Here is a 13,671-nt window from a genome sequence, read left to right as displayed (position 1 = left end):
TTGTGGGCTCCTAACATCCAGTTAAGGTTAGGGATTAGCTCCTATACAAGGTCACAACAGAATGGAGAAATAAAACAAAGAGGAGAACTCAGAAATGAGATTTACAGTCTGCATTAGAGGAGGTCTAAGGGACTCTGATAGAAATCAGGATTTCATAGCCCTGTGGTGCACAGAGCCTCTCTCTGAACATTTATAATTATCTACACTGAAAAACAGACAAATCACAGACCAAAATGAGCTCCTATTACCCCGTCAGAGGGCTGAAGACCAGTGATTTAAAGCAGTATTCACTACATCATCAAGTCAATGTCTCATCCAAATGATCATTATCATAAGATCCTTTGACCATGATAACTGAACAGAAGCCTAATTGGATTTCAACATGGATTCAAATTTGTGATTGGTACGGGAATTAGCAATCTGAATATGGCAACCAACACCAGAAATCAGATTCAGTAATCACAGTATCTAGTTAAATTTTAAAGGCTGATAACTGATTATTTGTCATTGCTAACTGGAAAATCTCTGACTTGGGAGCATTTATTAAGACTACTGCATGTGTAATATCACACGATTGTATTTTCCTATTTTTTAATTTTATGTCAATATTGCAAAAAGATTTAAAGCACCTGCAACAATAGCCTCCCTTTAACAGTGACTTTAGGCTTCACATGAACCATCATCACAAAGGAGAAAGTTGCAAGAATGCAGAACAGAAAAAGCAAAGTTTCATGATTGACTTTGCCAGTTCACAAAAATCATCTGCATTTTGTTACTGTATTTGACTCAGTGACTCTCAGTCTCATTCTAAATCTTACCTGAAAATGTCTTTTTTTCCCTTTAGGTTGTTTTTCTCTTCCATACTACCTCTGTTCATAGTTTAAACCTGTAAGGGCCCCGTAAAGTTCTTTGGAGTATGATTTGCATGAGGTATTGTACTACATTTTATTCTTGTAGCAGAGCATACAATTTCTTCAAAAGGCCAGAAGTAAGAGAATAGTGCAAGCACTATTAAACACTGAGTCACAGCTCCCATTGATGGAAGTTTAAAAGGCAATGGTAAACCCTAATTTATGATTTTGTGCAGGCACTAATGGAGTATGTATGGGGAAAATTACCATCTGCAGATAAGGTCAAAAGTAAATGAGCCATTTCAGAAAGCAAGGAAAGAATGTCCCAAGAACTGCAGTTTGTTAGTTGTTTAATGTTATTTTGTAACTAGAACTAAAACTTACACTGTTTTTGTGTAGCAGAAAATATATGTGGATTATATCATTGTAGGCTGCAGAGTTTCCAGAGTAGGCTCAGGGTCAAGTGTGAATTGAGTTATTATTTCAGAAACTTGACGATCTAAGTGTATCTCCCACCCCTCCACCTACTCCATCAATACAGTTTTAACAAATTTTATCTACAGTCCCATTTTTGCCCCATGACTCCCATTCTCCAGCTTAGTCATACTGACATTTCAGGCTATGGGGAGGGTTAGCTGAGATTCCATACCCGGGAAGCATTTGGCATGAGTGTAACAAAGTGCATCAGCCAGTTACACATAAGCATAGAAACTCTCACATCTGAAGTTAAAAACATATGTCAGTGTTTTGCTAGACAGGTGTATTACTGAACTTGATGTTTTAATAAACCTTGTATATCCAGATATTTTTTTCAGTGAAATCTCTCTAAGCTTTAAAATATAGAATGACAGGAAAAAAACCAGTTCCTCTACCACCAACCTGTATCTCCAGTCTCGCCAGGTTTGCATTCAGGGCATTCTTCACTGGGAGCTCTTTAAAACACAATGCAATCTCTCTCTTTTTCTCAGCTACCTTCAGCTTCAGAAAACTGATCTTTTCATCCATAACTTGCATCTTATTATCTCCATTTCTACACAACATCTCTTGCCTGTTTATTTTTTCATGTAAAAAGCCTAATTCTTCATCTCGTTCTCTGAGCAGAAGACCACTGAAATAAGGCCAAAGTGAAAAGGTAAATTAAAAAAAAAATTACTCATATTCAGTGTATTCCATTCAAGAACACAATCAGTGACCTTGAAAGATAGTAATAATCTGGGAAAATTTACAAAGCTTTGACAAATATTATTTTAATATAATGGCAGCATTTTAAATAAGTAACAAAATAATTACAATGTGAAAATCAGAGAACAAACACTTGGAAGGATTACTCTCACATAATTTTTAAGGTCTTCTGGCCTTCCACAGCATTTAAAATGGAATAAGAAGAACAGAAAGATTTAGATCATCTGCATTTTTATACCTTATCTGTGCACAATACACAAATAGAGCAGGAGGCTACCAGTTCTCAAGGCATTCAGTAGCCAAGCAACCATGTTTTTTGAATAAAATAGTTCTGAAGAATGAGCATTGTCACCAGTGGAGAAATAGCCACATAATGCAAAGCAGCACTGACAGTGCAGTGAGGCAGATTGCTCAGGAAAACACTGAAGTGCAGCAGACTTTTTAGTATTCCTGAATACAATTGCTCATAAGCTGAAAACTACTGCTGCTTCATAAATGTCAAAATTAAACACATATTAAACCTTAGATCAAGTTTACATATGTACCTCTCCTCTTGTTGCTGAATAACCCTTTCGCATTTTTTGTGTAGCTGCGCAATTTCCTCTTTGATGTGGGTGACTGTCGTGGTCAGTCTCTCAAGGTTCAAATGCTTTTGCTTTTCTTTCATCTCATCAATGAATTGTGCGATTTTGCAATAATTCTTTTTGAGATGCTCTACTATTCCTGCATTAATTTTAATCTTCGCATGCTTTTCCTGCAATTTTCTTTAACATAACAGAAATGTGGGAATGTTTTTAGTCCTTTCAATTTGAAACCAATTTCAGCAATTAAAGGCAGATCTTAAACTTATTCCACAAATACACAAAGGATCCTCTATGTCACTCTGCTTCACAGAAGCCTTATGAGAAAATAGAAAGACTCTCTGAAATGGTTTTTCTTTGCAAGCTCTTTCCAGCTTGAAAAGAATTGGATTATGGCCCAAGAAAAATGCTATAAAGGGAGTATTGCACTACAGCTCTTTTATTCTCTAGTGGGTAGCCCAAGGGGCCATAAGAAATAAAGTTCAAAGCAGAAGCATAAACTGAAAAGTCTTAATGTGTAGAAATCCTGCCCTTCTATTTAAAAAACGATAATTAAATAATTTTTGTGGTTGCAACTCAAAGCTCTCCTAGTTTATTGTTTATAAAATGATGTATCACAACATCAACATGAGAAAGTTATCAGGTTACGCATTTGACAGAAAAAGAAAATCATAGCGGAAGGCTAGTGACAAGATTACATAAAAATAAACAACAGATCTCATCATTTCCAACATCCTATGCTGGTCACTGGATAATGGTTCCTCACTTAAAGGACAGATTCTTGTTTTACGTGAATCATTCACTTGCTCAAAACATGGAACTTAGAGTTAGTGCATTTGATCGGTGGAAATATCACTTCTGGATGCACAGCATTATCTCCACTGGGAAGATATCGACATCAACATACAAAAGAGGTAGTGAAAGGAGAAACATAGTCTCCTGTTGAAATACAGGCCTGCAGATGAAATATCCTCCCCTCCTAGGCTCCACCATTAAATTTCTGAATTGCTGTATCCAGAGCAGGGAGCTGCTTTCTGGTTCGTTTCCCCCACATCTATAATGCTTTGAGTACCACAGGGAATTACTGACTTGAATTAAACTTCTGTAAATCAAGTTTCAGACCGAAAGCATGACAGTATTGCAGAAATGCAATGTGCTTTTAATATTTTCTGAAAATTTTTTGTCTTATTTGGACCAATATTCTGTCCTCCAAATGGTATAAGCTGCAGTGAAGTCAGTGATACCGATATTAAAGTCTGTTACTGGGATCAAAAATATTTTTCATAGGCAAGAGGATTACTGAGAATTCAGTACCTCTTGCTAGTTTTAAATCCAGGCTTGTAGAGAGCAAAATATCGGTTGGATCTATATTGAGTAGGGTCATCTATAATAATTATATATTTGTGATATCTATACAATATTTATCTGTCTTAGCCTTTTTTCCCCTTCTTTTATCAACTGCTAAGGTCTCAAAAATTTTACCACAAAACGTCAGCTTGTACACCTTGACAAAATCACTTCAATCATTGAAATTCCACTTCTTTTACAGCTACCTCCAGCATGACTTTGAAATCAAACTACTAAGAGATTACACTGTTAGTGTATTCTTTGATCTGACTGTGCAATTTTTGGTACCAAATAACAAAGTTTTGGGAAAATCAAGTTATTTTTAAACTACTCAGTTTTTGTTGTCCTGTTTTGTTTACACAGCTGGCTACTCACTATCTCCCTACTTGCCCAAATATTAATTGCCAAGACATTGTAATTCTGTCTATATTGCAGAATATCATCACTAGGATTACAAAAAGATGGCAACAAGATATCTCCAATAAATAATGGTCTAGGGAAAAACAGAGTCACAAACACCAGTTATTCTGCCTCATCTCTTTGTTGTGAATGTAACCTTTCATTTTGTCTAAGATTGCTTGGAAATTGAAGCCACATTTTGTTTCATCTGAAATAAATGTTATCTAATAAACTCCATGTGAGTTTGAACCAAGAAACCCCATTTGTTCTAATTCAATAATTAGACAGCCACATTACTGGCTATGACTCATTTAATATACCATGCACAACTTCATTGTGGAATCATATGTGCCAGACCTCTTTTTCTCTAAGGACAGCAAGTATGAGTACAACAGTATTCTTCATATTGAATGGAACAGCATGATAATGCAAACATTAATAGATCTAAGAACTGTGATATAAAGGAAATGCAATGAAAATTTATGCCTTCAAAGAATGGGAAAGTGAGGGAGTAGCCAGACAAACTTCAAGAGTGTTTCTTCCCATGCAGTGATGCCCAAGGCAGTTGTGAAGTCTTAGGGGGATAAGAAATTCGAATAGATTGTGTTGGGATATTGCTAAATGCCTTTGTTTTAATCAGGTTTTAAAAATTAGGATAATAACTATCAAGGATAATATAGGCATAATTGAAGACAGACTAGATTCTCTCCTAAGATGTTTTCTAATCTTACATTTCTATAATTGTGAACTACAGCTTACTTTAAACTCACCTTTCCTTGGCTATAAGAGTATTCCTTAAATTTTCTATTGTATTTTCTAGGAATTTTACTCGATTTCCAGCTTCCCTTGCTTTCCACTGAGCACCACGCACCAATTGTATACATTTATCCCTTTCAATTTGGATAAAATCACACATTTTAGCAAATCCTTGGAGTCTGAAGAAATGACACATGTAAAAAATAATTATTAGAATTTTATGCATACATTACATGGATAATGTATTTGATGTATTGTTATTATTTTCTTACTGGTTTTGAATATCTCTTCTCCTCTTTTTATAGACTTTTATTTCAACATTCCTTCTTTTTAATTCTTTAATAAGACTTTGGAGTTGGATCTGAAATTTAAATAGAATTTAGTGAGCACTTTAGATATAGCAAAGAAATGTCTTCAAAGAGATTACTTAGAACAGCTCTTAGATGAGGAAAATACAGTGAACGGAGATAATTATAGGAACTTTTTCTAATGATAATGAAATATTTTTATTAAAATGACATCAAAGAGCACCATTTTCCCATCTATATTAAACTGATAATGACTGTTACTACTGTAGATAATTTGATGCTGCATCTTAAATGCTTGGTCCCCTGAATCTGGAGTTCTGCTGTTTCTACTAAGCAGCCTGTCAATTCCATCCCTGTATCATTATTTATCATATGCATTACGGAATTGTATGTTTACAAATAAAATTTCTTTTTTACTCAATCCTAACTTTTAAGTAATCACTGATGATTGAGCAGAATGGTACATGTGCATTCTGTTAAGGCTCTGGACCTTTTGATTTCAGTTGTGTTCAGTCCTCAATAGCCTGGGCCATTAACATTCAATGGATAGGCCTTTTCTCCCCTCCCACTTACCAGTGGAGGAGATTGGTATTAGGGAAAGCTGGTGGATGACGGGTTGCACCTTTGGGCACGTCTGTGTGTTCCTGAATTTGTATTGTTTTATTTTTTTTTTAACCTGTTTATAGACTGATTTTTATTGAAGGTACAAAACCTGACATGTTTGTTTATTCTATTTTTATAGGCAGTCAAAGATTCCCAAGGTGCTAGAAGGGTGGCTTAGCTAATTTATCTGAACACAGACATACATTTTGGAACATAAATAGTTGGTTCCCATATAGTAATTTCGTATTTAGTAAATAGTGTGTGACATCACACCACAGACATGATATTATAATAAAAACAAATTAATAAAAATGCAGGCAGCAAACAAAATGACTAATCATAGTAAAACTTCTCTTTCCCTTTGCTTTCTCTAAATCAATATAATTACTTATGCCTTGAAATTTAACAGGAAAATAAAGATTTCTGCTTCTCCTTGGAATGAGTAGTGTTCTGGTTTTTTCCTAATGTCCATATATTTGTAAAATAAAACACACAGTTGTACTTCTGAGAATCTTGGGTGAGGTTATCTGCTTTTCTGCCTCTTTCTTTCAAATTGTTCATTTTATTCTATAGGCTTGAAAGAAAATGTTTTTTCAAATACCTTGTTTCAATTGTGGAGTGATATTTTAATAAACTGCAGCACTGCACCACGAATTGCCAATGAAACACCACAGTATTGTGTAAGCTTCCTGTGTTCTGATGGAATTTCAAAGCTAGAGTGGGAAATGAAAATAAGGCTCCCCTCATTAGTAATTTAATTTCTCCCTATATCAGTCTTTAATTTTGAGAAATTTTCCAAATATATAATTTTTTACCTTGGCTTTCTGAACATCCCTGGATTTCAGTTGCCTCTCATCAGCTCTGAGAGAAGTCAGATGTATAAGCTGGGATAACTCAGTTCTGCGTTTTTCCTGCTCTTTGAAAAGCAAGCGTTCTTTAGCAATGCATTCTTCTAACATGTGGGCATCCATATCTGAGATCATTGCCTAGAGAAAATTAAATTTAATTCCTTATGCATCAATGCATCAGTGTTGGCAAACCCAAAGTTGAAAATACTTTGGGCTTATCTGCAAAGTAAAAAAATATACAAACTATATGGATTTAAAAACATAAATATTTTTTTCAATTTTTTTTTAAATGACAAACAAATGGTCTTTGAACAAATACTATCCCATTTTCTCATCAGAAAGCTGCAGCTAGAAACTCCCATTATTTTTCCTTCAAGCAGTTCCTTTAATCTCATGTTAGAAAACCAACTGTTACAGCAAAAAAATGTGAGAAAGCAGAACTCAGCACCTGTTCAGCCAAACGTCTCTTGATCATTTCAATTTCCTCCTGCACTTCTCGTCGTCTTTCTAATAATGCTTCATTATTTCTTGCTTTAGTTTCTACCTAGAAAAATAAACCACGCTCACTGAATGATGCAAACAAAAAATGAGGAAAATGTAAACTGCAGAGACTCTATTTGAAGTAGTTACTCAAATTAAGAAATTAATTTTCTTTCTTATTACAATAGCTAGTCCAAGAGTGCTTCATTGAGTATAGTTCATCAGCAACTTTTCAAAGTTTCTTAAATTTTCCTTTTAAGAACTGTGAACACTAAACTTCGCAAAACCCAGTTTAAGGAATGAATTTAGAAGGCTTATGTTTTTCAGCAACTAAACTGTCATTAAAAGAAAACAATAATCACAAAAAGAAACTATGTAAAAATGTCACCTTCTAAATTAACGAAGGATTTTCAGAATGAAATTCTGACCCTACCGAAGGAAAAAAATAGATCTACCACTGACTTTAGTACAGTCAGTATTTCACATCTATGTAGATTGGATGTCATATTTTTTCTTTTCATTATTAAAGTGGGATTTTCCTTAGGCTCTAGAAAGTCAAAACTAACAACACAAATATTTATGTACTATTTTTTCATAAACATTATGGGAAAATTTCTTTATTCAATCAGATATTAAAATTATGTGAAGGAATAAGTTAGAAACTACCTCTGACTAAAATATATGTGAACAATCTCACTACAACTACTTGTATGATATAACCCGTAAGACAAAAGGTTGTATTGACCTCACTGTGACTAAATTCACTTAAAAATTCTTTATGGTTATAAGCAAGTAAGAAATAAACACAGCATATGCAGGCATATGTTACCTATCTAATTGATGGGGACAAACTTTTTAGCAGGGCCTATTGTGATAGGACAAGGGGTAATAGTTTTAAAATAAAAGAGTGTTGGTTTAGATTAGACATAAGGAAGAAAGAAGTTTTGTACAATGAGGGTGGTGAAACACTGGCACAGGTTGTCCTGAGAGGTGGCAGATGCCTCATCCCTGGAAACATTCAAGGCCAGGTTGGACTGATCTCAGAGCAACCTGATCTAGATGAAGGTGTCCCTGCTTATTGCAGGGGTTTGAAATAAATGACCTTTAAAGATCTCTTCCAACACAAATTATTCTATGATTCCGTGATTCTAATTGCAAGTCTGTAATTCATATGGGTGGGATAGAAATCACATTTAACAACACATCTGGAAGATATTCAAAGATATCTTCCTCAGATCTCAACCAGATGTTAGAGTTCAAAACACTATAAATCAATACTGATAAGTAGATGTTTTGCATTTGTGATTTTAACTTCTGTGATAACACCGTAAAATTAAACATTCATTTGCATTAAGTGAAAGGGAAACAAGAGCACAGTAAAGGCCAAACTGTGCAGTTAATTTGGTTGCAGCTGCCAGCTCAGAGATTTGATTTGACTTAGGTTTACTAAAAGGTCAATAAAACCTGTCCTAAGAAAGTGATTTTCACTCTTGTTGTGGGAGCAAAACCAGCTTTTCTTTGGAGCCTATATTAGTTACCACTTCTGCTGTGTTTAAGTTAAAAGCTCATATAAACATCTTTAATCCATTAAGGACTTTTGTTCACATAAGACATGGCTAAATTTAGGCACTTCTGGCTGTCTCTGCATTGGCCTGACTGAAGGAAAGGCACGCATGGAGTGGAGCAGCAGTTCTGCTCCAGGCTGGTGATGGCCAGAGCTGCAGTTCTCTTTCACACAGAACATCGGCATTTAGCAATAGCTGACCTTTCACAACTTACTAAGAAGAAAAACACATTTGAAGGAAGTGTTCCTGTAATTTCCTTGTTCTAAAAACCAGTCATTTTGCACTTAGCTTATGATTCAAAATAAGAGAAATTTGGGGAAGCACACTGCCGTACTGCTGCTTCTGCAACCACATATTTAAACTAGCAACTGATTCTTGTGATTTTTTTTCACTTGGAATCACAATGAATAAATGTAAATCTGAGGTTTTAAGTAGTTAAAGGAATTTTATCTACTTAAAATATCTTTTTAACTTTTACTAGGTCTGCTCCCAACACATTAAAATTGCCTCTATATAACAAAAGCCAAACAGGATCAGGGTTGACACTTGACTCTCCCATACTGCAGTAGTGCCTTTGAACTGACCATGCTGCAGAAGAGCCATGATTTCACATTTGCTCTTCTAAAAGAGCTGGGAAAGGAATCAGAGAAAACACCAAGCATGGGAGGGTGGGCTAAAGCAACTACATTGCTGTGGCCTGTTTGCATTAGGGCAGCATCCTGCAACTTCTTGAGTAAAATACTGATTAGAATTCCACTTTTGTCTCTCCTGCCATTCCCTTTCCTCTACTCCTCATGATGATGGTACTTGTAAGACACATACAACGTTCTTGTCCTTTCAGTGTGAAGGAACTGGGCTGGGATGGATTTCAATCTCACCCCAGACTGTGAACTCTAATCACAGTTGTCGGTGAGTTACAGAATTTGATTTTAGCATTACATGTGGTTTAGCATTACAATTGTGGTTCTCCCTCCAGGAATATTTCTTCAACAGAAGCACAAGAAAAAATGCCATCTCCTAGATTCTCTTAGCTGATTCTCTTAGCTAAGCTTTAAGATCAAAGTCTGGAATGTGAGTCAGCCCTATAAACATTATTTCAGGGAATTCAATCCAAAATTTTGTTGTGTAGTTATAGAGCTTTCCTCCCTCCTCGCAGGTAAACTTATATTACTAGGTGAATACATGTGAATTCAGGAGGAATTTCAAGAGAGATAAAAAGATATTGTTTAATAATATTAAATATTATCAAGTAATATTAATGCTGTTTAAATACCAAAGCTAAGTATGTATGACTTTTGATATGAGATAGTTATTTTTTAAAACTTCATAGTGAAGTGATGTAAGTAAGACTTTTCTGCCCTGAATTGCTTAGATAGACCAAGAAAAATTTCAAGGACAGTGTCAAAGCAGGAAACATCAAGTCCCGTGAAAAATATTCACCTAAATAAACAAGATTAATTTTGTAACACTGACTTACAATTCAGACTAAGCAAGAGCAAGTATAGGAGAAAAAAGAAAGAAAGAAGAGAAGAACCAGTGATGAAAGAGAATATTAAAAATTTATAGGCATAGTAAATTTTTAAGAAAGAACTGGAAGCAGAAAAGAAAGAAAATGCCTTGAATACATAAGCAGAATGAGACTTCCCTTTAAAATCACCATTGTCAAAAGCTTAGGTAAAACAGAAAAGAACAAAGAAATATTGAAAGAGGAATGAGTGAAATACTAATGCAAGGAGGAAATGAGGAAGTTGAAATAAGTCTTCTCCCCTTCCTTCTTCTAGGACTGTCAAGGGATTTGAGGACTGTCATGAAAGATTTCTTACAAGAAAAATTAGAATCTTTATGATCAATGCATTCATACAGACCTCTGATTTGAGTCTTTTATGCTGTGCCTTATCTCGTTCCACAGAATCATAAATCGCACCCAGCTGTACTTCCAACACTTTTAAATTTTTCAGTTCTCTCTCCTTCTGTGTTTGTTTTTGAGTGAGAATATCATGTTGTTTTTTGTTCTCTAAGATACATTTATTTAAATTGTTTTCCAGAATTTCTCTATGGAGATAGACACAAAATTTTAGCAACTTCACCAAGACATATATGTAAATAGGCACGGCCATTTTAATGGGTTTTGAGTACCTCATTATTATGGCTGAGCAGCAAGATAAACTCACAAACTACTCACAAAAATTCCCTAAAAAGGTAGCATTTTTATAAATGTAATCAATTCCAATATTATTCCTAATTATGTCAATGGGGTCTCATAGTCTGTTCTAACTATGCTAAAAAATTTAGAACAGGAAAACTAGCACATATAAGAAGACACAGTTTTTAATATGAGGCAATATTTCAATGTAAAGAGGCACAAGCTTTTAATACAAAACTTTAAAGGCAAAAGCATTGTTACTGAGCATACAGCCATGATTACAACTATACATGTCCCTCTGCAAAGAAGGAATATTTTGAAGCTTGCCATCAACCTAACAGTTTATTTTACTTTACCAAGTATATATAAGCTCATAATTCAAGGGAATATTAAAGAGATGAGTAACCAATCCCCACTGAAATTCAGGAGTTCATGAGTGCAGACATCTATGATCCTCATTTGAAAATGAAAATACTGACATACTCTTTTCTTCTTCAGTTTACTTTCAGTGGGCTACACAAGTAAGAAAATATCTGTACTGAAGAGAGAAACCTTCTACAATATTGCCCTTTTCAGGGCAAAATCCAGTTTCACTCTCCCAGGATTTTATCAAATGCTTATGCTTTTGGACGTTTTTCTTCAAGCCAGATTCCAGATTCCAAATTTTTATATAAATATTTCTGAAGTCAAAACCAAATCTGATCATTTCCAGTCTGCACTGGTTGCAGCCTAAAATTTGAAAACAGAAGCAATACAGCAGAAGAAAGAAACAGACTTTTGAGAACAGGGAATTGTTCACTCATACTACATGGCTTATGTCTCTAACCTGGCTGATAGGATCTCTAATTCCTTCTCTGTGTTAATTTCTAGTAATTTTGTCAAACTAAGGCATTCTCGTTCTTTGCTTTCTATCAAAACTTGGTTGCTATCCAATTCCTTCTTTACATCTTCTCTTTCTTGTAAAATCTCTTCAGTCCTTTTTTCGATGGCTTTCAGGGTTCTACTCAGCTCTCCTATTTCGTCATTAAGGGCTTCATTCTTCTTCTCTGCATCACTGTGGATATATTTTAACAAAGCAGTAGGGGTTAATTTTTCTACATGCATATTTAAATGGCAAAATGTAATTGGACACACAGAATAATTTCACCTAACAATATAGGCTATATGTTTGACAGCAGACTACACACAGTGAAAAGCTTCAAATTGCAGTGCAGTTCAACAATAAAATTGCAGTTAGGCATGGGACTAATTGAGAGTTTAGCACCATTACAGTGTTAAAAAGAGTTCTAGCAAACTGATTTCTGGTAGCATTACTAGGTACATAGGTGTGATGCTTCTAAATATTATTCCTAAGACTGGGAACTCTGGTTAGCTCATTCTGTGATGTGAGTATTAAGATTCATTTAAGTACTTCATTAATAGCAATCTACACAATGTAGGTTTTAAAAATTGCTTCTCTGTAACACTATAGGGAAAACTTCTTAGATTTATGATGGCAGAGTTACATTATGCAGAAGAGTGAGGAAAACGTAGAAGAAAACCATCATACAAGTTTGAAATCCAAGAAATTTAACGTAATAAACATAGCAGCTTCTGTATTAAAAATAGGGACTGGAAGCAGGAGACACAAAAACTTCAGTGCACAAACAAGGTACAAACTCCATCATTCATCCAGATGGCAACTGGACCTTTGGGATCTGTGAGTGACCCGGCTGAAACTGCACAGTGCTTATTAGATTTTACACTTACAGAAAACAGCACATGCCATGCTTCAGGGGAGAAAAACCCCAGCTCCACAAGGGAGAGAAAGAAAAGGCTGGCTACTGGCTTACATTTTCCCTATTGAAGTATTAGAGACCACAGTTTACGTCAGGAGCTTACAGCAAAGCACCTGTGACTCAATGACTGGTACAGAAGTATCAAGGGAGAATGATCATGTAGCTCAGGCCAGACTGTCACCTGTGGAAGCTGCTGGTTTCACTGAGCCCAGCAGAGATTAGCTAATACACAGTCCCTAAGCACTAGAGACTGTAAAAAAAGCCTAATTGTGAGATTACACGGTAACATTATTTCCCACTAAACTTCTACTAAGTGTCATATATAGTAATGCAGTACAGTAGGATGGTTAAGCAAATTTTGACCAAGCTTTGCTCCAAGTCTTTCTTTGTTGTACTTAAATTTACCATGTTTCACTCCATATACTATATTTTTCAGTACAGTGCATGGATTTTAGGTGAATAATAGATGCCTTGTTAAATGTTGATCCTAATCTTAATCAACAACTATCCTCAATCATCTCTATAACAAATGGGTTAGAAGAAGTCATACATATATATTTATGTATATGGAATTATCTATTAAAAACATACATTTTTTTCCGATATATCTTCTCAGTTTCTTTTGCAAGTTGTTTTGGAACACCAAGGATCTTAACTAGCTCACTCTAGTGACAAAACAGAAAGGTTTGATTAATAGCCTCAAAAACTGATGAGTTTTCATAGCAGTAATACTCACTTAGAACTGCTGTGAACATAGGTAGGAAACGTGTTTTTTAATTACTTGTGTTTGTCCCAGGGAATTGTAGCTGCTACTTTTGAAAATAAAAATT

At 35.0% G+C, this 13,671-nt stretch overlaps 1 protein-coding gene across 9 annotated transcripts in view; it reads right to left on the bottom strand.

Annotated features, from left to right (window-relative positions):
* The window catches only part of CCDC146 (coiled-coil domain containing 146), a 70,345-nt gene that overhangs the window by 8,914 nt on the left and 47,760 nt on the right, over positions 1-13,671 (bottom strand). For 7 of the 9 annotated variants that reach the window (XM_027639567.1, XM_027639565.1, XM_027639566.1 and 4 more), the window contains 9 exons: positions 13,433-13,506; positions 11,890-12,117; positions 10,786-10,972; positions 7,324-7,419; positions 6,843-7,013; positions 5,389-5,477; positions 5,131-5,295; positions 2,579-2,797; positions 1,731-1,959 (listed from right to left, as the gene is read on the bottom strand). In XM_027639567.1, coding sequence (XP_027495368.1) covers positions 1,731-1,959; positions 2,579-2,797; positions 5,131-5,295; positions 5,389-5,477; positions 6,843-7,013; positions 7,324-7,419; positions 10,786-10,972; positions 11,890-12,117; positions 13,433-13,506 — 1,458 coding nt within the window. The remainder of the gene's footprint in view (positions 1-1,730; positions 1,960-2,578; positions 2,798-5,130; positions 5,296-5,388; positions 5,478-6,842; positions 7,014-7,323; positions 7,420-10,785; positions 10,973-11,889; positions 12,118-13,432; positions 13,507-13,671) is intronic. The other 2 variants (XM_027639571.1, XM_027639574.1) reach the window with 2 other exon arrangements.

This window comes from Corapipo altera, unplaced genomic scaffold, assembly GCF_003945725.1.
Source record: "Corapipo altera isolate COAL_440 unplaced genomic scaffold, ASM394572v1 1b, whole genome shotgun sequence".
In the NCBI taxonomy this organism is placed as follows: domain Eukaryota; kingdom Metazoa; phylum Chordata; class Aves; order Passeriformes; family Pipridae; genus Corapipo; species Corapipo altera.
Note: the sequence above shows the minus strand (reverse complement) of the source record. Positions and strands in the feature narration are given on the sequence as shown.